The sequence below is a fragment of the Equus quagga genome, chromosome 4 (assembly GCF_021613505.1).
Source record: "Equus quagga isolate Etosha38 chromosome 4, UCLA_HA_Equagga_1.0, whole genome shotgun sequence".
Taxonomy (NCBI): domain Eukaryota; kingdom Metazoa; phylum Chordata; class Mammalia; order Perissodactyla; family Equidae; genus Equus; species Equus quagga.
The window spans coordinates 41,287,925-41,311,641 of record NC_060270.1 but is presented as its reverse complement, the minus strand read 5'-3'; the positions used below and the strand labels follow the sequence as shown (position 1 = coordinate 41,311,641).

Here is a 23,717-nt window from a genome sequence, read left to right as displayed (position 1 = left end):
TCTTGTCTGGCTTTTAGGTGCTCATCTCTTGGATCTCATTGCAGTGTTTGGTACAAGATGTGGCACTAGGTTAATTTTCTTCTGTGCTGATGTCTAGCTGTCCCAGTAACTTTTATTAGTGATTCTTTCCCCTATTTTTGTATTTCTTGTGGTTTGACATATATTAAGCAATTTTCATAATACAAATATATTTTTGGAATCTCCATTCTTATGCTACCATTTATTTTTAAAAATTTAGCCCAATACATACGAATTTCATTTGTAGCCTAAGAATAGTTTAATAAAGCACCTCTACCACCATTATTTGAAAGAAGTATTAGTTTGTACTCTACTCTCTTATTCTTCCAGTTGCATTTCACTGTCAATTGGTTCAGATCTCTCTCCTGCCTGATTTCTTGGCTGCACTTTTGGTCATATGAAGGTAAATGCTTTACGTTGCTTTCCAAGGCATTGGTCTTAGTTGGGGGTGTGGCTGGTTAATGAAAGAGGAGGAGGTTGAGGGTTCAAAAACTCCTAAGAGTCAATTAACTTAGCTTGGATCCCAGGCTATAAATTATTCTCTGTGCTATAGAGGAATTGAGGGATATTTATCAGCAAACACCTGTCATCATTAGTGAAAGAAGCTGTTCAGAGCACGTGACCTGGAGTATTGACTTTGTATGTGAAAGAAAGTGTCTTATAGGACCAATATTTAGACATTAAAAGGCAAGAGGGAAGAAAGCGTCTCTCATTAGACTGGGGTGTTTGTTCTATATGGGGTAGCTTTTAAAGGGTTTTCTGTCTCAGTGTGTCTTGAATTTTTAAAACTACTGGCAAGTCCCCTGGGCAGCGCCTCTATCTCAGAGCTACTAGTAGAGGGGCATGTGCTGCTTGAGAGAGCAGCTTGTGTGTTGGATGGAAGATGCCCATGGATGTTGCAATAGAATCCTTCCCTCTGTGGGTCCATTCCTCTGTGAGTGCCGAAGCATTTTTCTCTCTGATTATGGACTTTCTGACCATATCAAGGGCCTCCAGAAACCGAGAGTGAATATTTGGTGTATTCAATTTTTATCAAATACCCTAATAAGTCAGAAACTCTTGGCAATGAAATTAGCAAAGATTTTATGATTATCTAGACATTACTTTATAAACCCTCGCATTATATAGCTATGCTATATATATATATATATTTTAAGATTTTATTTTTTCCTTTTTCTCCCCAAAGCCCCTGGGTACATAGTTGTATATTCTTCGTTGTGGATCCTTCTAGTTGTGGCGTATGGGACGCTGCCTCAGCGTGGTTTGATGAGCAGTGCCATGTCCGCGCCCAGGATTCGAACCAACGAAACACTGGGCCGCCCGCAGCAGAGCGCACGAACTTAACCCCTCGGCCACGGGGCCAGCCCCAGCTATGCTATATTTTTATTCAGAAAAATGCTGTACTTGACCATTTTTCTTCTTCTACTTGTTAATTTTTTGGTTCTCCTGCTAGTTGTCTAATATATTTTTCTGACCGATTAATATTTGTTACCCCCACCCTATGTGACTGTCAGAGTCGCTTTTTTCTTCCTTCTGTGTGTTTTCCCAAATTATAAAATAATTGAGATAATAGGAGATACATCACACAAAACTTTTAGCTCATAATAAATAGTTACCGGGGCCGACCTGGTGGCGCAGTGGTTAAGTGCGCATGTTCCGCTTCAGCGGCCCGGGGTTCGGATCCCAGGTGCGGACGTGGCACCGCTGGGCACGCCGTGCTGTGGTAGGCGTCCCACATATAAAGTAGAGGAAGATGGGCACGGGTATTAGCTCAGGGCCAGTCTCAGCAGAAAGAGGAGAATTGGCAGCAGTTAGCTCAGGGCTAATCTTCCTCAAAAAAAAAAAAACAAAAAACCAACAGTTATGTAATGCTTTACAGCACAGAATGTGTTTCATTCCCTTTGAACTTCGCAAAACCCTGTGAGGTGGGAATTATCGCTACAGCCATGTTTACAGAGGAAAATACTGAAGCTCGGAGACCTGTATGAAAACCTGCCGTAGGCCACAGAGCTACTTCATGGTAGTTCAGAACCTCTGGTTACAAATCTCGTATTTTCCCCAGTATATCTTCTGGTTTGAATTCTTTTTGATTGCACTGCGTTTTATAGAAAGAGAATGGAAGTGTTATTTTTCTTATTGACATATGTGGTGCTCAATTTAATGGGCTTATTGAATGGCCATTATAATACAATATCATCATGCAATATTGTTTTTCATAAGGGTGATAACCATGCAAAATAACTTAAAAAAAAATCTTTTGAAGATATTTACTTAATCTAGTGATCAAGTGAATATAATGTGTTGCTTCTAGTTGAAGAACTTCTCTAATTTTATTCAAGTGATCTCATTTAAAGGGAAAAAAGTTATCGAGAAGCACAAGCTATATACTGTAATTGTGAGTTTTTTGGATGCTATTTTACAGTCAAGTTTTAAAAATTTCATTTGCAACTGTTTTGTTGTCAGTGTATAAAATTGAAATTGCTTTTTGTCTGTTAACCTGTATCCCATGAGCTTGCCAAATTCACTTATTAGTTCTGCTAGTTGTTATTTTTAGTAGTTTGTAGATTCGTAGGATATTCCATATAGACTATAATGTCATCAGCAAATCGAGACCATTTTACTTCTTTTTTTGTGATCTTCACACCTTTTTTCTTTTTCTTGCCTTATTGCAATGCAGATACTACAATAATAGCCACGTAATTGAACTAATGTTGTTATAATGGTCTCGTTGTGACAAGACTCCTTTATGTCTGGCGTATAAACCACAGAAACAATGTTGGAGAACTTTGTTATTAGAAATAATTTTTAATAAACGATCTTGAGTTCTTGGAACTTTAAAAATTATTTTTTCATGTATTTATAATGAGCATCAGTGTTTGTTTTGATATTGTAATATGTGATTTACTAAATGCAGTGTAAGAAATTTTGATAGATGTTTGTTGGCAATTTTGACAGGTACTTAACATTTTTTTTAATCATTTGGAGGGGTGAGACTAACAGGAGCTTAATAAAAATCTATTTCCGTGGAGGAAAGGAGAGCTAGGTTTATAGGCTAAATTTACAGGGAAGCTATGTTAAGCAAAGTGAGAGAAAAGGAGAGTTGAAATTGGGATAGAGAATGAAGTATCTAAAATGTGAACAATATCCTTGACTATTCATTTTAGCAGTATGTCTATAATGAAATAATATTTGAAATGTGGCGTAATGGGATAAAAAGAGAAATAGACTAAAATTTAACTCTGACACTTCCAAGCTGTGTGAACTTGGGCAACTGACTTATCCGTAGCTTCTTTTTAGAGCTGTAAAATGGAAATAATACTAAGCAGCTTGCAGTATTGTTAGGATTAGAAATAACATACATAAAGTCCCAACATGTGTCAGGCATGCAATAATGTGCAGCTATGATTATTATGAGACTCCCTTTATTATTTACTTATTAAGTTATTATTTGTGTATTCAATTGTTATAATTTATTAATGGATACCATCAAATATAATGTATCACCAAAGGAAGGGAACAATGTATTTGAAGAACTCTGTCCTGCCAAAACTTTATGTTCCTGGAGACTTGCACTGACGAATGAGGAGGAACGAGGACAAACCATTGCAGTGATAGTAGTTGGATCACTTACCAACTTTCTTCTGTTTCTTGTCATCCTCACCCCAGTTGGGAGAGTCAGACAAACATGTTTATTTCCCAGGGCCTCTGAGGATCTCGCCTGCCTGGGAGAGACCATGCTCAGCTGTCCGGGAGCAACTGGAACACAGGGTTGGGGAGGGAGCTTCTGCTGTGGGTGGCTGTGGAGCCCTTGGAGGGGCATTGCAGATGGCTGTGACATCCAGGTGGCCTTTTACCAGGTTTTGTCTTCATCCTTTGCCTTCCTGCCCCTTCCCTCTTTCTACATCTAGACGACTTGGCTAGGTGTCATTGGCTAATGTTGTAACCTGTCTCTTTCTTCTAGAATTCTGAAGGTGGACTCTATGTATGCATGAATACATTTTTGGCTTTTGGAAGGGAACATGTTGAAAGACATTTTCGAAAAACTGGACAGAGTGTGTACATGCACCTGAAGAGACATGTACGAGAGGTGAGATAAACACTTTTTGAGAACTGGCCTTGATATCTTTCCTGTAACATTGTCTTAGTGTGGTTTATCACGTGGAGATTCTTTTGTGCACACATAACTTCTGATTCGCTTTGATGATGGTGAACAAAAATAGCACTGTTTGCAGAAATGCATAGATTTCCCCAAACGTTATCTTAACCAGTTTTATATTTCTCATCCTCTAGACTTCTGATTGGAATTAAAAGGCAGGAGTTGACTGATTGAAAAAAAAATTAAGTAAAAAAATACAGAAAAGTATGCAAAATACTGCCAGAAACACTAGTGGATCCAAAAATCAGGAATAAAAAATATTTGGATATTTTTGCTTCAGATTTTCTTTTTTTAGCCAAAGAATTTCCTTGGAAGTTCAAGTCTCTTTTGTTTCTCTCCCTCCCCAGAAGTAACCATGGCTGTGAATTTGTTGTTTCTCATTCCTATGCATGTCATTATATTTTATTAGCATGTGTGTATTCATGAACAATACATAGTATGACTTGATGTGTTTTAAAGATGTAGATAATTACTATCATAATGTTACCTATAATTCTGCTTAGAACTTTCCCTTTCAGCGTTGTGAAATCTATCCCTGTTGCTATGCCTCTGGATGGACTTAACTCATTTTAATAGTTGTTTGGTATCGCATCTTATGAGTACCGTGTTGTTTATTATTCTATTCTCCTATTGATGAACAATTTAGATTGTTCCCATTTTTTTTTTGCTTCTGCCAACAATGTAACAATTAACATTTTTATCCATTTCTCCTAGGGGTTCATGTGCAAGATTTCTTTAGGAAATATGTCTGGAAGTGGTAGTGCTGGCTCATGGGTGTACTTATCTTCTTTTTTAGTCCATGTTGTCAAATCCTTCCCCAGAGTGGTTGTACGAGTTTTACACTCCTGTCTGCAGCGATTATGAATGTGTGCTTTCCCACAGCCTCACCAGCGCTTGGTCAGACTTTTGATTTTTGCCAATCTAATGATTGTGAGGTGGCATCTAAATATTTGGCATTCCTTCTGGGAAGGTTGAACATCTTTATGTACATTTATTGGTCATTCTGGTTTGCTCTTCTCTGATTTGCTTATTTTTATTTTTGGCCTATTTCTTTATAGGTTTATCTTTTTCTGAAAAGTTTGATTTAGTTCTTTTTACATTCTGGATCCGAGACTTTGTTATATAGAACATTTTCTTACAGTCTGTGGCTTGTCCTTTTGCTTCGTTTATGAGTTATTTTGTAGAACAGAAGTTTTGAATTTTGATGTAGATTTATTAAACTTTTATGAATTGTGGTTTTGTGTCTTGTCTAAGAAATTGCTACTCAATTCAAGGTCGTAAAGATATTTATCATAATACTTTTTTTTAAGATGTGTGTGTGTGTTTTAACTTTTAGGTCTTAATCCATCTATAATTTCTGTTTGCGTTTGTGTGAAATGTGGGAATCTACTTTTTATGTTCCATGTTGATAACCAGTTGTCCCACTGTTACTAGAGTAGGGCAATCTTTCCGAATGATTCATAGTGCCATTTTTTTTAATATTTTAACTTGCCATTCACACTTGGGTCTCTGTTGGGGCTCTCAGTTCTGTTCTGTTGATCTTATTTGTCTGTGTCATTGGTGTGACAAGCCTTGATATCGCGTAGTGTGCAAGCACTTTTTCCATGTTCATTTTTCCCAGAACTTTCCTGGGTTTAGATGCTTATTTTTCTATATGGATTTTGGAATCAGTTCATCTAGTTTAAAAGATCGTGTGGAGATTTTGATCTTGATCACACTGAATTTGTAGATTAATCTATGAACCACTTCATTGTGTAAACTCTATGAGGACTTTTGTCAGTTTTGTTCACTTCTGTGTCCTCAGCGCCTAGCAGTGCCCAGCACATAGTAGGTGCTTCATAAATATTTATTGAACGACTATTCAACATGGCATACCTTTCTATTCAGGTCTCTTTTATATCCTTCAGTAATATTTTATAATTTTCAGTAAAGGAGCTTATATTTTGTTAGATTTTTTTAGGTACCCTATAATTTTGTAACTATTGTTACTGCTATCTTTATTTTTAAATGTATTCTAATTGGCTATTAATGGTGTTTGGGGATGTTATTAATTTTCAAATATTGATTTTATATTTAGCAACACTGTTCACCCTTCACTTTAGTCCTTATAGTTTGCAGACTATCTTGGATCTTCTAAATAGTCAATGCTGGTGACTTGAAGTCATCTAACCTCTCACCCTACCCTACCTAATATATTCTCTGTTTGAGTTCCGGACAAAGGAGAGATCCCAAAATTGGACAGCAGGGAGAGTAGGAGGAAGAAGAGGAAGAAAGGCCCGGGGGTCAGCTAAGTCATAAACTCCATTAGCTTTAAAATAATCTAATGTTGGCCTAATATTATATGATTTACAGTCACTACTCTTGTTAGAAGGGATATAGCAATTCTTAAGAAGTTCACTTTGTATCGTCTGTCTTATTGTAAAGTGGTGAAGTTTTAGGAAACTGGGGAAAAGCCAGTGAAGCTGAGGCAGAGACGCTTGGAATAACTTGCTCAGGGTCCCAAAGCCAGCGGCAGAGTTGTAGAATGCTGGTGATCTCGTACGGTTAGCGCTGCCTCTGCAATTGTAAGTTAAGTATTTCAGTCTCTGACCACAACCCGCTCTCATTTTAACTGTTTCTCTTGTTTATTTTGATTTCTATTTGTTGTCCTTCCTCGAGACCCCCAGGCCTGTGACTTGTCCAGGCAGCCACTTCCCCTGCTGTCTAGCCTGCTTCTCAGGCTCCGTGGCTAACCATTCTGTCATCACCAATACCCTCAGCCCTCTCCTTGTCTCGTCTCCTTAACTGTCCTCCAGAGCTCCAGCCAACAATCCTTTAGTCTCATCCTCTGCTTCTGCGCACACACTGCTATGAATCGCACTGTCACTGGGTTGGGACCAAGTCTGCTTCCTGGCCTTCCCCCTTTCCCGGAGCCCTCTCACTGCTCCGCAAACTTAGTCGATACCCTCCCATTCCAAACTTTGGGTGCTTTCCTGAAGCCTTTACCAGTAGCTCCCTCATCATTCTTTGAAAACAGTGTGACTTGTACTTTACAGAGAAAACAGAGATCCCTGGACAGGAACTCCCTGAACTCCTTTCTTCCTTCCTGGGAACTCAATTGCATTAATTGCACTTTGGTTTCCTCCCATCTCAGCAGAAAGCTGTGTTCTTTCTGTCTTTCTGGTCCCTTTTCCTCCTACCTCGGGAAACTTGCTCCTTCGTTAACTCCACTCTCTCATGTCTGCAACTTCTCCCTCTTCTGGCTTTTTTCTCCCACCTTGAGAAAGGACACACTGCAAAACTGTCCCTCTAATTTGTGTCCTCCTTTAGTCATCCCATCCTTCAGTTAGAGCTTCTTTAAAAACGTTTCTGTTCTCATCATCTCCACTGCACCTCCCTTTACATTCCACACGGCAGTCTCCTCAGTCTTCCTGCTGATCTGCTAAATTCGAGGTTGTCAGCGACCTCTTCTTACCACACTTGGTGGGTACATTTTAGTTCTGATTTTACTTGACTTTTTGAGTCTTTGAACTTATTTTCATTTTCAAACTGCTCCTCCTGGCTTTCTTTGGCATCATTCTTTCCTGGCTTTCCTTCTGCTTTCAGACTGCTGTTGCTCGCTTTCTCTCACTAGCATTGCTTCCTCCATTTACCCCGTAAGTATTGGCTTTTCCTAGGATGCCGGTTGGCCATCCTTGTCTTCTTTCTCGGAAGGCTGCACTTCCTTGTCAGTGTCTTTTTTTCTGGAGCACATCATAATTACATGCCTTTTTACATGTTGTTTTGTCTGTCTAGGATTCTCTGCTTCTACCCTCACTCCTCTTTTACCTATTGTACTCCCTGTGGTTGGGATATCTATCCACTTATCCATCATCTATCATCCATCCATCCACCCACCCATCATCCATCTATTCATCATCCATCCATCCATCCACCCATCATCTGTACATCCGTCATCCATCCGTGTACCCACTCATCATCCATATATCCATCATCCATCTGTTCATCATCCATCCATCCAACAAATATTTGCTGAGCAGCTGCTCTTCTTACCTGACCAACTCTGCTTACACCCTCAACCACCAGAAGAACTATCGTTTCCTGCTTATGATTTGATTGTACCTTTTTCATACCTCTCTTAACACTCACCAGAATCTCTTGTGCTATTTGTTTGCGTATATGTTTCCCAACTATGCTGGTGGGCTCCTCAGGGGATGGAGCACATCTTCATTCACTTTGCAGCCTGAGCACCAGCACAGAGCCTGACACACAGGCACAGTAATGTTTACTCACCGAGGAGTTGTAGTTTCTCAAACTCTATTGATTTCTAGTGGTAACTGACACAGGCACAGAGGTGATGGTCTTTGGAGGAAGACCTAGTTTTTTCTTTTTCCTGAAAGGAAGTGGATCTAATCCAAGTCTGAGGTGTGAATCTCACAATCGAGGAGAGCCTCACATTCTAGCCTGCCTTCATGCAGCCCCTCTCCTTCTTTCTCCCTCCACCATCAAGCAGGAATGGAGGGGACAGTGAGGTTGGAACAATTTTGATGCCAGAAACTTCTCTTTCTGTAGAGAGATTTCAAGCGACCTACAGGATTGTTAAATGTGCCTTTTGTACAGGTTTATTTCATCCCTTTTTGAGGCAGGTAAGTGGAGGGGAGAGAACAGAGGCTCTGAGACCATGGAGCAGAGGGATTCCAAGAGAGGAGCTGTGAATTTGGCATTAGTATTTGGAGAGAGAGGTTTTTGAGCTACAGTGTTCAATAATTTTCACATTTCTATGATGTGAATTATAAACTTACAGTAGAAGCTGTAAAAACTTAATGTGAGAATCACCGAGATGAGTCAGCCCTGAATGCCAAACAATAAAATGTGGAAAAGGAGACTTAGGAGTGATAAGAGGACAGACGAAAGAAGCAGCAGCGCCTTGATGCTGCCATAACGCGTGGCTGCTTGAAAAGACGCCAAGGTTCAGCCCGTACAATGTGGTGTGTTGGAAACGTGCTCTTTTCTATTAACTGAAAGAACATACGGTGTGGAAAAATGGTTTTGGCTACCTGAAATAAAATTTTTGTAATCTTATTTGAGAGTAAAATTTTTTGTGTGAGTGTCGGAAGGGTAATAATAAATGAACACTTTTGCTTAGCCACTTGATGGGTGCTTATTTCATTGCTGCCACCGAAGGTAAAAAATACACGAAGCTTAGGATGGCAAACATAGCCATCAGTTGGTGCTCCAAAAATGTTTAGGGAGGTCAGATTGAGGTTTAATATGACCAGAGCATCAGCGACTATTTATCAGTATTTGTTAACTCTCTCAACAGTGATTGTTGAGCATGCTCAGGGCCAGGCACTGAGGGCCCAGTGGTAGCAGGGGACCCTGCTCCTTCTGGAGCCTCCATCATATCTCCATAGTAGCTCTGACATTGGGCATGGACTCCAACCTCTTGGGAGCATGTGCTGATTTGAAGTTGAAGCACCTACTTCACCTTGACTGGTTCCACTTCCCTTTCCAGAAGTGCTTTCCTTTATAACTTGGGGAAAATAATCAGGTGGAGCGAAAGCATTGCCCTTCACGCACCTGCGTTGACTTGGCTCAAATTGCTGTTTATTCTGGAATCTCTAGTCAAGGTTGAATATTTCCTCTTGACATTTTATAAAAACTGGGAACCTCTGAGATGTACTCCCCCACTCCAATCGTCTGTTCCGTAGGCTGCATTTTAACAATCTCTTGTTTTCTTTTCAGAAGGTAAGAGGGGCATCTGGTGGAGCTTTACCAAAAAGGAGGAATTCAAAGATTTTTTTAGGTAATGTAAATAGTTATTAATACTGTGCCCGGATTTTCTGTGTGTGCATGTACGTGTCCATGTGTGTGATTTGGAGTAATGGGTTGTTTATTGCTCTACAATTTAAGGATGAGAGAAATGAATTTAACTTGAGATGGTCTCTACTTTGTGTTTACCTGATGGTGAAGGATGCTTTTAGCCCTTTTAGTTATGTTTAGTATTTTGAAGCAGTTGTATTTATAGTGACTGGAGAGTCATTGCGATTCTGCTTCTGTTCTCTTTTTTCACTGTCTTTAAAGAAGAGACAGTTTTTCTTTTTTTAATATTAGCCAAACTACAGACTTTATTAGGACTTCGCCATTTTTTTCCACTAATGTCCTTTTTTTGTTCCAGGATCCCATGTTGCATTTAGTTGTCATGTTTTCTTAATCCTGTCTAATCTGTGATGGTTCCTCAGTCTTTTTCTTTTTGTCTTTGATAACTTTGACACTTTTGAAGAGTACTGGCTGTTAATTTGTAGGCTGTACCTCAATTTGAGTTTGTCTGATATTTTCTCATGGTAAGTCTGAGGTTGTGCGTTTTTGGCAAGAACACCACAGAGGTGATGTGGCCTCCTCAGTACATGATATCAGGGGGCACATGATGCTATGTCTTCATACCAGTGATGTTAATCTTGATCACTTATGAAGGGGGTGTCTGCTGGGTTTCTCCACTGTGAAGTTACAGTGTAATTAGTAAATGTCTTGGGAGTGGTACTTTGAGACTATGCTCATATCTTGTTTCTCCTCCAAGTTTTGCATAGTGGTTTTAGCATCCATCAGTGGATCTTGTCTGCAACAATGATTTCTGTGGTGTTTGCCCAACAGTGATTTTTCTGTCTCCTTCATTCAGAAGAGCCAGTTTTGCTCATGCACAAATACTGGTTTCTCTGTCATGCACTCATGGTTATATTTCGTATGAAGCTTTGATATGGTTTTCCCAGGAGAAAAAGTAGTTTGATAATGTTTGACCAAACAAATTTATATCCCTAAATGCCTGGGATTATTGTTTGAAAGGAATTTCAAAATTGTTTGCATTTTATGATTTCATTTTGGTAAAAAAAAAATCTGTACAAATATATATGTATGTGTATGTATATATATGTAAATAGGTATGTATATGTGCATGCATATCTATAGGTGTGTATGTACGTATGTATACGTGTGTGTATATCGCATGTGTATATACACACACGTATACATATATAACTGGGAGTCTGAAAGAGTCTGGCAGAATATACTCCAAGTTGTTTAATAGTAGCTCCTTCCTGGTGGTGGGATTGAGGTGATTTTTATTGTCTTCTATTTGCTTCTCTGCATTTAGCTTTTTTCTATAAGAAACATATGTTACTGTTACAATAAAAAAACACACTAGTTTGACGCACTCTGCTTCAGTGGCCCGGGTTCAGATCCCAGGCATGTACCTACATCACTTGTCAGCGTTGCTGTGGTGTTGACCTACATATAAAGTGGAGGAAGATTGGCACAGATGTTAGCTCAGGGCTAATCTTCCTCAAGCAAAAAAAAAAAAAAAAAAAAAAGGACATTAATGGGAAACAGTTGTGGAACTGCGTTTCCTTCCTGCTTTGATTCTCTGTTACTCCACGCTGGGCCCATCCTTGCTGTCTTTTCTCTTCTTTTCAGCTCATGGTTTTCTTTATGAGGCTTAGCTGCAGTTGGTGTTTCCACGATGGCCAGTCTTTCCCACTTCTCAGCATGTCTTTGGACTACAACCCAAATCAACCGACCAAACCCAAACCAGCTTAGAATGAGCCCAAAAGCTGAAACAATTGAGTACATTCTGAAATTTTGGTTACTACCCTTCAGCTCCCTTCCACTCATATAGATAATTTGACTTCTTCCTAATTAAATGACCTCAGCATGGCATTCTTTTTTTGGGGGGAAGATTAGCCCTGAGCTAACGTCTGCCACCAATCCTCCTCTTTTTGCTGAGGAAGACTGGCCCTGAGCTCACATCTGTGCCCATCTTCCTCTATTTTATATGTGAGACACCTGCCACAGCATGGCTTGACAAGCAGTGCATAGGTCCGCACCTGGGATCTGAACTGGCAAACCCGAAGTGGAACGTGGGAACTTAACCGCTGCGCCACCGGGCCGGCCCAGCATGGCATTCTTGAAGGCGGAAAGAATGAAACATTTTGACCTACTGTTATTTTTCATTATTTTCTTTGGTTAAATGAAGCAGTTAAATGGTTAAATGAAGAGTCTTGTGCTTTAAACTTTGTGTTTTTCACTCAAAAGACCTTGAAGTTTGATTTCTCTCTGACCGTTTTGGTAGTAGGGGATGTTGTCAAGTAACTGGTTTAAACGTTAACCCAAAGGTGAGCACTGAGCTTCGTGCCTTGTGCTGTGTGGACCCCTTCCATTGCTTCCTGGGAGCACTCGCCCACTGTTTCATCTCAGTGAGATTTTGTCCTACAGCTGCTCTCTCAGCAGTCCATGCCTTACAAACCACAGGATGTGCCTCAAACTCACAGCCCAGCAAAAATTTTCTATTTGGATTGTACCAGTTTTTTAAAAATTTAAATTTGAATTTCATTAGCTGTCTGGGGCTTCCCCCAGGCCCCATTTCTCCCTAGTATTTTATAACCAGATGCTTCACAAATTTATGTTAGCTGCTTCATCCCATTAAGAATTTGGTTTTGCAAGCCCTGATTTACAGGCCCCTCAGCTGATGCTTCTTTTCTCCCAGTAGTAGACACTTTTCTCTTGTCACCTTGATCACAGCTCTGTTTTCAAGTTGATGTGGCCTATAAATTAATTTCAGTGAAGGACTATATTAGGATTACATCTCACTTAAGTAAGAGAAAACTGAAAATATTGGCGACTTTGAACAAGATAGACGTTAATTTCTCTGTCATATAGAGGATGCTGGGAATCAGCAAGTCCAGGCTGATGTGAGGGCCCTCATGTTCCATCAGGATCTAGACTTTTCCCGTATTTCTGCTTCACCCTCCATCCTGGCCTGTGATTTCCAACTTCATGCTTACTTCATGGTCCAGAATGGCTGCTGGAACTCTAGTCATCACATTCCGATTCTGGAAAGCAGGAAAGATGAAGGGGGAAGAACAAAAGATCTAATCTCCCCGTGGAGTCAGCTTCCTTCTGTCAGACTTCTCATAGATCCTCATGCAACACTTCAGTTTACACCTCTCTGGTCAGAACTTGGTCGTGTGGCCACACTGTGTGCTGCACAGGAGACTAAAAAGTAAAGTCTATTAACTGGATTCATTGAATAAAGTCTATTAGTAAGGAATAAGGGGAGAATGGATACTGGGAGGCAGCTAGTAGCCTCTGCCACAGAGTCTTTCCCTAAGGGGGACATTGGGCTTGTCTCTTCATGGAGAGGAAGAGAACTCAGATCTCTCTTGCAGGCTCTCTTGTTCTTTGACTAGAAAGTCCGTTTTCACTGCTGTTGAAATGTGGTTGTGATGCCCTTTCCCCTTCATGAAACACGTGTGGATGACTAAGGCTTTCTCCCAGGGAGAGCCTTTTCTCCCCCTTCTCTTGATGCCTTTGTGGATAATTCCTTTTCCCCTGGCTCAACGGTGACATTGAAACCGTTGAATCACGCAGTTAACGACCTTTAATTTTGATTTTATAAGAGAAACTGAGGCCGCTGGCTGGTGCTAAAGGCTTACCCAAGTCTCCTGAGCACCATCCTGCTCCTCAGCAGTCAAGGCACTCTTCCTCCCAGTTTCCGTGATGTTCATTCAAGTGAATCACAGTGAAGGACCTTCCCCTCGGTTCTAGGTTTTGGTGGTAATTTTTTTTATCAACAATGAAAATTATTGATAATTTTTGAATATTTAAATTTTATACTTCTTTTTATATTTAGGATTTAAAAAATGTTTTTGAATATGTAACACATAGACAAAACTTAAAATTGAAAAATTATTAGAGGCTCTATAATGAAAAGTAAGTTTCTCTCTCTCCTTTCACTGTCTCCCAGCTACTTGGTTACTCTCCCCAGAGACAAATAGTATTTTTTGTTCGTGTGTCCTTATATATCTTGTATATTCTTCCAGAGATAGTCTATACATGTACCATGCTTTAGACTTTTTTCCTGTAGGCAGTGGGGAGCCATTAACACTTTGGTTCCCAAACTGTGCTCCGAGGCACCCTGGGGTGCTGCAGTGAACTCACAGGTACACCATGGGATAGTTTGACTCCTCAATGGAGCACAGTGACGCTCGAACATGACATGAACTATTAGCTTGATGTAGTTTCACTGTTATAGTATCCTGTATTCCTTTCAATGACTTCATCTCTTTGTGAAGCTGGTCTTTTGGTGGTTTCTATGGTTAAAGGCAAATACCATGTGAAAATAAATGTGGAATAGGAAATAAAGGAGTCAGGGTTCAATCTGATTCGAAGAGAAGTTACGCAGTGCCCAACAGGTACACACATCCCGTTAGTAAGGAATCATGGTTATTTAAGAATGGAATAAAACATTTTTTCTTTCAATTTATGTGTATTATTTTTTTCAAGTGGTTACTAAGTTGTTAGAACATAAATACTTATGAAGTTCTTCGGACCTAACAGTAAATGTAATAGAATTATTAGGCATTTCATTTGGCTTAGGGCCTCTGTGCAAAAATCGCTGGGATGCTGATGGGTGCTGTGAACCGAGAAAGTGTGGGTAACTCTGCCTTCATGTTTTTAAGCTAGAAGGGGACACTATTAGATTGTCTTTTATAAAGATAACTCACAACAGTGTGAACGGTGGTAAATTTTGGGAATAAGCTGATATGAAACTTATTGTTTTATGAGATAGAAGGAGAGAAGAGGGGACATAAGGCGGTCTGGGACCTTCAAAGAAATACCCCAGGACTCGCGATGTGATTCTGGTCAAATCTCTCATATCTTTTACAATAAAGCTATAAATGTGTATATACATATGTGTATGTGGGTTTACGCTCAAAGGGCTTTCCATCTCTGTACCTTCTTTTGAGGGTGGATGGGTGGTCAGATTTCCCAGCACTGGACAGCTGCACTGCTCACCTCCAGCACACAAATTAAAGTCAGTGTGGTCAGGCTGAGAGAACGCTCAGCTGGGCATTCAGACATCCATTCCTCCGCTGTGCTGCTTTGGAGCTTAGGCAGGTTACTTCTTGGAAATGGGTCTTCTCCCAGGGATCTGAGAGGATCATTGAAGTAGAGTTGGAGAAAGGTATTTTTCTTTTTTTCTCTCTTTTTTTTTTTAACTTAGAAAAAGAGCAGCCCATCCAGGTCTTGCCAGTTAATAGCCACAATGGAAAGTGGCTGCTGGGGAAAGTTGGGGGTCCTAGTCCTATGGGTCCCTAGGATGTGGTTACTCTGTAGGTTCCTCAACTAGATATTTTTTGGGATAGTGAGACTCTGGAGAAATTTGGAAATTGTAGATTTTTATTTAGAATCGTGGAGTCATACATATTTAGGAGAAATCTTAGATTTGTCCCTTAAAGTCAGAGTGTAGGTTACTTCTGCTGACTTTTCCCAAATTTGCATTAAGATGTTTGGGAAGGATCATGGTCTCTTTCCATCCCATTGAATTAAAAATAAAAATAAATTATAAACTAACTGTAAAGAAGTCCAACAAAGTTCTGCTTTTTTGCATAATAGCAGTTTTTCTTCTTTTAAAACACATATCAGTTACCAATAAAAAAACCCCAAAGCACCAAGCTTTTTGATGCTCTTGCTTTGCGGTTGACCTTAGCACATTGGCGTTTTTAACTTCCTGAAGTCTCCTTTCACCGACATTACCTGAGTGTGTGGTATGTGCTGGGCACTGTGCAGGAGGTGGGGACATGGAAGGTAAATAAGATCCGTTTCCTGCTCTTACAGCTTACCGTCTGGAAGCTTTTGAAGTTAATTCTTCTTCACAGGCAGGTCATGTGGAAGATCCCCACAAGATATCATGATCTTCCTGAAACTTATTTCAGGATTGCTTTGAAGCTCGGGCAGCCAGAGGGAAGGGAAGGCACTTTTGCTCATGTTAGTCGTCAGGAGTGTGGAGACGGTGGTGATGCTGGTGATGGTGACGGAGGCTACTCTCTGTGGAGCCTCTACTACCTACCAGATCCTATGCGCAGTGCCTTAAAACCTTATCTTTGTAATCTTCTTAACAGTCTTGTGGGGTAGTTGATGTTATCTGTGGCTCACTTGTGAGGAAAATGAAGTTGGAAAGAATTTGCCCAGCATTACATAGCAAGTCAATGTCAGAGTGGGATTTTTTTGAACTTAGTTTATCGTTGATTTTGGCCAGGTAAGATTTGAATTAGCATTAAGTGAGTATGTCTTCTATGGAAGAGACGCTTAGACAATATGTTGTGTCAGCAAAATCTGTACATAAATAAAAGGGATCTGTATTTTGGTTACTTAAAATTGTTATACACAATATAATAAAGAAAAATTTAGGAATAGAGAAAAGTTTGCCCACTATTTTCATTTGTTCAGATTTCCTTCCAATTCTTGGCTATGAGCATAACTTCTACCAAGTTATCCTTATAGTGAGGATGAATTTTGTATTTTTAACATTAACATAGCATAAACATTTCCATGTTTCTGCATAGTGTAAATAAGTACATTTAAATAATATTCTATTGGATTGAACACCATTCTCATTGAACTTTTAGTTTCTAATATTTTTATTATAGATATTGGGGCATTCAAATTTTTATAACATATAGAGTGCCTGTCTTTGTTTGAATCATTTCTTTGAAATAAATGCCTTTAGTTACTTCTTAAACTCTTAGAATCCTCTTTGATGTTGCTTTTTGTCGAAATAACCTCTATAGCTATCTAACAATGTTGTTTCTGTACTTTGGCATTTCTGATTCTTATTATTTAGAATCTTTTATTAAAAGGTTTAGACTGTGTTTTAGCTGTATCTCATTGTCCACATAAAACTGCCCCCTGAGAATTCAAGAGCAGAGCTATACATAGAAAGCTACTGGGTTATTGGTTGGAGGCAAACAACAAGGTCCTAACAGAAGCTAGATCCTTGGGTTCTCAGCCAGCTGCTTCGTCTAGTAAAATAACTTTCTCCTATCTACAGAGCCCGTGTTTGTGTACCTGTTTGTATGTGGGTTTGTGTGCGCGTGAGTGGAATATGGCTCAATAGCTCTTTGTCACCATAGTTCCAAACATCTAAATATACAAACATGATCTGGGATGCTGGCATCCGTGTGAACTCGAGGCTGAAATGTCCATGTAAATATTGTGACAAGACATTTCCTTAAGCCTTCAGTTAACCTTTACCAGAGATTAGCCAAGCAAAGAGACGATGCCTTGATAGGTAACAGGCTACAGGAGCTCATCTTTCTTACTGAAAATTCTCCACAGCCTGTGGACACCAGGACTACTTATATTATGGGGTTCCCCCCTCTGGGTTACTCTCCAATATCTCAACAGTTCTTAAAGGGGGAGGGGGAGGCAGAAGGGGAGAGAAAGAGAGAGAGGGAGATTGAGATTTTATTTTTAAATAATAACTACCACTTACTGACTACCTATTATGAGCCAGGTCTCTTGTATATAGTTTCTTATTTATTCCCCATGTAAATTGTGAGATAAATGTTATTATCTCCATTCTATAAATGAGGGAACTAAAGCTTAGAGAGTTTGTGACTTGCCCAAAGTAACATTAAATTTTGGAGCCAGAACTGAACCTAGGTTTATCTACTCTCAAACCCATGTATTTTCTTCCATAATACAGTGTTGTATAAAACAGTCCAACCCATTTTTGTGAAATCAGGAGCTAGGTGCCCTACAAATCATAATGAACTGTCTATTCCTTTAAACATCTTTAAGAACTGAATACCTAGCACGTATGTCGATTTTAATTGTAAACTTTATGATATGACTCAGTCTTCTTTATACATGCCGGGACTCATAGATAAGTCCAGGTAGATGGTCGCGTCAGAGGAGGGAGTTGTAAATGTCACACCTTGGTTTGTCATCCCTGTGGATTTCTGGCTTTCCCAGTGAGTGCTGCCTTAGTGTGGAATGTTCTTTCTTCACTTCTTGTTCTTTGTTTTTGTTTTCTCCTCAGATCTAGATACTGATGACGATTTAAATAGCGACGATTATGAATATGAAGATGAAGCCAAACTTGTTATTTTCCCAGACCACTATGAAATAGCACTACCAAATATTGAGGAGTTACCAGCCCTGGTCAGTGAGTGTGCACGGCTGCTAGCTAGATGCGCGTGACTCTCTGTGTCAGGTGTGTGTGCGCGTGTGCGTGTGTGCTGTGTGTGTACTGGGGGGCTGGGGAAGGTGGGTCGAATGAGAGAAGAGGAGAAGAATGAGCACGAACATGAGCACATCGCTTCTTCTCAGTGCAAAGGGCCTGGCTGTGTCACCTTTCAGTAGCGTTGGGCCAGGTACCCTCCGCTGCCTCATGTCCAGGGCTGTTTGGGCTCATTGCTCATTGGGCTGGCCTCCTCCAGGTGGGCTGACTTCTTGCCGCCTCGGACTCACAGTCTGTTGCTTAGATTTTCAAACTGTGGCCCTGAGATGTACAGGGACTGCTGGAGAGGGGCTGTCTTCTGATTAGAGGAGTGACTGTATTTTTCTCTCTTCTACATGTTGGCCTTCCATGTACGATTTTGTTTGGAGAAAAACAAGAGTTCCACTGCTGAAACAGCAGCAAGATGATTATAAAAATAACCATATATTTTCAAATCACAGGGCTGCAGCATCTCTGTGGTAATGTGAACCTACTTTTTAGTTTTGTTCCTCTTGAGGACTATGACTGTTTTTTAGGTTTTAGAATTTGGATTTAGTGGTGAGTTTTTTCCTCTTCCCTTCCCTTCTTTTTTGTGGAGTGACTTTCATTTTCCTGAACAACTTAAAGCTGGGGGTGGCAGTGATGCTGTAAGGAAACTGAGTTCTGATTGACTTTGATTCTCAAATCTTGGAAGTGGGCTCAGAGTTCCTGCAGGGGCCTTTACCGGTTTTCCCACTTTTCCCTCATTTCCTGGATTGTCTCTCTCCTTCCGTCCTTTCCTTTGTTCTCTTCTCTTTCTCTTCCTCTTTTCTGCTCTGTGCACACCCTGACTTCTCAGAGCCTGGCCGCAGATGGCAGTGGAGTCAGGGCTGATAGCGTTTAGACATGCCAGTTCATTTTTTTCCCTCCTGAAACTTCACCAGAACCAAAGCCAGGTCTTCGGGTCCCAGAGTCTTCAGGACTTTGTGTGACTAGATCTATTGCCACCTGCTCACTTACCCCTGCCAAGAGGGGATGCTTGTGCTGGGGTTCCCATGCCATCAGGGACCAGGTTTCCAACATTCAACCTTCTTTGCCCCTGACCTACTTTATACCTAAATATAAGACCATAGAAATGAAAATTTTATGTATTTATCTATTGTCGCTCTTTCCTCTAATTATTAGATGTAACATAGCCTTTTTAGTGCTAAGTACACAGTGTTTAGCAGTCATACAGAATTAAATTACCGCTGCTTTCTCTGATTCCCTGTGTGACTCAAATGGCTGTTACCAAGGGTAAAATATATGAGTGGACTAAGTGGTCTCGTCTCATCCCATTACCTGAAATTATACACTAAAGCTTATATCTCTCTGATGCTGAGAGTTCTTAGTGTCCTTGTTTAATATAGCTCTTACATCTGCTGTCAGGAAAGAAGTAGAGAAGCCCATTGTACGTAAATGTCATGAGAAATGATTTTTCTCTCATTCGCTTATGAAGAAAAAGTCTTTTTGTGAAAAAAGCTAATAGAAGAGTGTTAAAATACTTTTAATTCTTTGTATATTCAGAACATAATTCAAAGTGTGAATACTTTTATTTAAAAGTGAAGCATCATAGAAATTGAAATCCAACAATATGTATTATATTTTATGCTACAGAGTCTTTTAGAATGAAGAAATACTTTAAGAATTTAAAAGAGAGAGAAAGACAAGTGTTCAGAAGATGGGATGGGGAGACTGCAGGAAAAGTCTGGATTTATCAGATCGTGACCGATAGGATTTATCTGTATAACAGATGCGAGTTACTCTGTTTTCTTTTCGTGCTTTTGCTACATTTTTGGTATTTCATAATTTTCTTTTTAAGCTTTTAAATAATAAAAATTATTGAGCTCAAAATCACCCAACCAGTTGACTCTTTCTTCATCCCTCGAGCTTCTCAGCACAGAAAAAATGGTTTCAGATAATTACTCTATAGATCCTACCAGAAAGTTCAACGACCTCTCTGTGCTGCAGAGTTCACATAGCATTTAGGGCTCAGTAGGGATCTTAGAATCCGGAATCCAAGGCCTCATTTTAGACATGAGGAACTCAAGCAGTGGTGTGCTTGTAACTAATTAGCAACCAGCTCCCTAGGGGAAAAGCCCTGCTTTGTAGTGTTTGCTGATTTCTGTGGTGTGAGTACTGCCACCATGGCCGATTTCAGGCTAACAACATGATGTCACTGAATGCAGCGTTGGGAAGAGATGTGCTGTAGCACACCATTATATAGAATTTCTACCATACACATAACGTAGATGCAAATAACCCAAGTACACATATATAATAGTAAGATAGAACAATTAGGAAATGAAGAGTTTTGAATATTTATTAGCTTTTAAAAATATATTTTATTCAATTGTAATTTTATATAATTTAATTTTTAATAGTGGATGTGTTTAACCACCATCTTGCAGAATTTCTTAACATTTAACAGTCTACTCTGTGAGCCACTTCCAGGACACCACTGAACTTGAGGCCTCCAGGGACTTGGGATAGAGCCAAGACTATTACTAAGATCTCTTGCTTCACTCCAGAGAACAAATCCAGGGAAAGATAATTCACTGTGTAATTATAGGGTAATGGATCCTTCAGCTGTGATCCATAAAAAGGGCCTCTAAGTGAATTTAGATAATATTCTGAAAACAGTAAATCAGTGTTTTAGATAAGGGGCCCAGAGGTTTAAGAGAATTTTGTTGAGTGTCACTAGGAGGGATATTCAAAGAAAAGAGAGAATATTATATTCAAAGCTTGGTCAGAATCATTGTGCACTGCAAGCCAGAACACTTAAAAAAAAGACCTAATGGGGGTGGAGAAAATTCTGAAGAGGTCTGGGAAGGGATGGAGGTAGTTAGTGAAACAGCAAGGAGATTATAATAACGGGCCGGACTACAAAGATTAGCATGTGTAGTCAGAAGTGCTAAGGTGGCGTAAGAAACGCATAAAATCAAGAAGGGGCGTGTGGTGAGCCTGATCAGGCCTGTTCTCTAGGGACATCCCTGGAAGGGCTAAGAAGTGAATTTGGATAATTAAAAGGAACGGCTAATTATATAACAGTGTTGTGGTGAGAGATGAATGGGAGTATCTCTTTCAAAAGGTTTTACTGTATATTTATGAATGCCTGGTTTGTAACGGAGTGTAAGTTTTCTGAGGGCAGGGACCTCTTCCTTGTTTCTTACTGTGCCTAGCCCAGTGTCATCAATTCGTTGTGTTCAGTATGACCTTGGAGATTTTATGCTGGAGAAGGATAGGTCAATCTGGCTGCTGGGCAGAGAAGAGGGAGCAAGAGTAGGAGAAAGCAGACTGTAAGGAGGCTGCGGTGTGGCCGTCCCTGTGAGCTCTATGGTGGATGGGACCGGGATGGTGTGGTGGAAATCGAGAAGAGGTAGGCCCAATGGGTTTTGGATGTAGGACTGATAGAAATTGCTCATGGGCTGAGTGGGAGTGGGGAGGCGGCTGCTGAGAGAACTTCCTTCATTGTCTCTTAATCAGTTCTAGGGTCACTTGTCAGTGCCACCCAGGGGAAAATATTCTGCGTGAAGTTCAGCTAATTGTTAGTGATGTAGAATACAAATTTTCATTAAAATTTTTTTTTTCACAATTCAGTGGCTTTTATTAATTCAGAGTTGGGCATCCATCACCACTATCTCATTCTAGAATATTTTTATTACTCCACAACCATCATCTTCCAACCTCTCATCCCCCCAGCCTCTGGCAATCAGTAATCTACTTTCTGTCTCTATGGATTTCCCTATTCTGGACATTTCATATAAATGAAATTTTACAATATATGGTCTCAGTGGCTGTTTTTTTTCACTGAGCATATATTTTCAAGATTCATCCATGTTGGAGCATATATCAGTACTTCATTCCTTTTTATTGTTGAATAACATTCCGTTGTATGGACATACTATGTTTTGTTTATCCATTTGTCATTAATGGGCATTTGGGTTGGTTCTACTTTTTGGCTATTATATATAATACTCCTATGAATATTTGTGTATAAGTTTTTGTGTGGATACGTATTTTCATTTATCTTGGTTATCTACCTAGGACTGGAATTGCTGGGTCATATGGTAACTGTTTAACCATTTGAGGAATTGCCAAACTGTTTTCCGAAGTGGCTGCACCATTTTACATTCCCACCAGATATAAGTTTTCAAAGACAGCTAGAGATAGGTTATAACATTAAACAAATAGCAAATGTGATGCTAGGCATATGTCTAGGATCAGTTGGGTTTGGGAGAAAGCAGAAAATCTGCCTGCCCCCTCCTCTGTGGTCAGTTGGTGCCAAGCTGGACATCACAGATTTGCTCATGATGTGGACTGATCTGGCACAGAGACTCCTGGGCATGTCCCTGTTCAGGATCACATTTGTACCAGATTAAGAAATGGAGCCGTGCTGCTTGCATTCCATTCAAGTGCCCTTGACCACATGCCATTGTGTGATGAGTTCAGGATATTGGATATCTGGGTGTATATTTGTTGGGAGGAAAACACACCAGTTGGGTAAATCCTAGACATTCCTGTACCTAATTTCACACTTGCAAGTTGTTCGTCTTAAACTTTTCACTATGCTTGCTAAGAGGTAGGAATTGTTAAATCTGACTCCTATGTCTGGGCTTACAGACTAGATTTGGTTCCTTGTTATCTTGTGTCATTGTCAGTACTGTAGACTCCAGCCCAGGGACAAAAGCTAGCTAGATCCAGAAGAACGTGCTGGAGTCAGGAAACTAGGATCTTGCTCTTGTGGTAACAGTGCTGTTTGAATTTTCTTAGATTAAGCCGTATTTATTAGTAAACTTTTAAATTCATTTTTTAGAAGATGCTATGCTCTCAGACTGTTTTTATATATTACATCTCGGTCTGTCTTACAGGTAACAATTGCTTGTGATGCAGTTCTCAGCTCAAAATCTCCATACAGAAAGCAGGACCCAGACACTTGGGAAAATGAATTGCCAGTATCCAAATATGCCAATAACCTCACCCAGCTGGACAATGGAGTGAGGATTCCTCCAAGGTGAGAGTCAGATAGCAAAACGGAACTTGACCCTCTAAAACTGGCCAAAGGAATATTTACTTTTCTACCTCTTCTCTGAATTAGCAGTTATATATTTTCTTTTATTTGTCTTTGATTAAAAATAAACTCAAAGTTCTCTCTAAAATTATCTGTGCCTTTGGAGTAGATGCCGAACATGGCCAGCCCATACCCCTGAGCCTGTCCCCACCCTAAGACCTCCAGTTTCAAGCACCTGCAACTCTTTGCTTGAGGGCTTTCTCTGGCTGCCAGAGCCAAGTAGGCTGGTGCTTGGGACAGTCAGAAATGCCCTGGAGTTTGTGCTCCCTCCTGTCCTCCTGGAATAGCCCTCAGCCAATGACTGTGGAGTGGATGGATAAATAACCTAGATCTCTGCCCTCGTGTGGGATAACTGTCTCCTGGAGTTCCCCAGCTGGATGGAGCCCCAGTTGCTCATGGTGGTCATCTTCTTGTTGACA

At 40.1% G+C, this 23,717-nt stretch overlaps 1 protein-coding gene across 1 annotated transcript in view; it reads left to right on the top strand.

Annotated features, from left to right (window-relative positions):
- USP13 (ubiquitin specific peptidase 13) overlaps positions 1-23,717 on the top strand; it is a 107,628-nt gene that overhangs the window by 20,231 nt on the left and 63,680 nt on the right. Inside the window, exons 2-5 of the mRNA XM_046658879.1 lie at positions 3,980-4,105; positions 9,899-9,959; positions 18,030-18,151; positions 23,099-23,241. Coding sequence (XP_046514835.1) covers positions 3,980-4,105; positions 9,899-9,959; positions 18,030-18,151; positions 23,099-23,241 — 452 coding nt within the window. The remainder of the gene's footprint in view (positions 1-3,979; positions 4,106-9,898; positions 9,960-18,029; positions 18,152-23,098; positions 23,242-23,717) is intronic.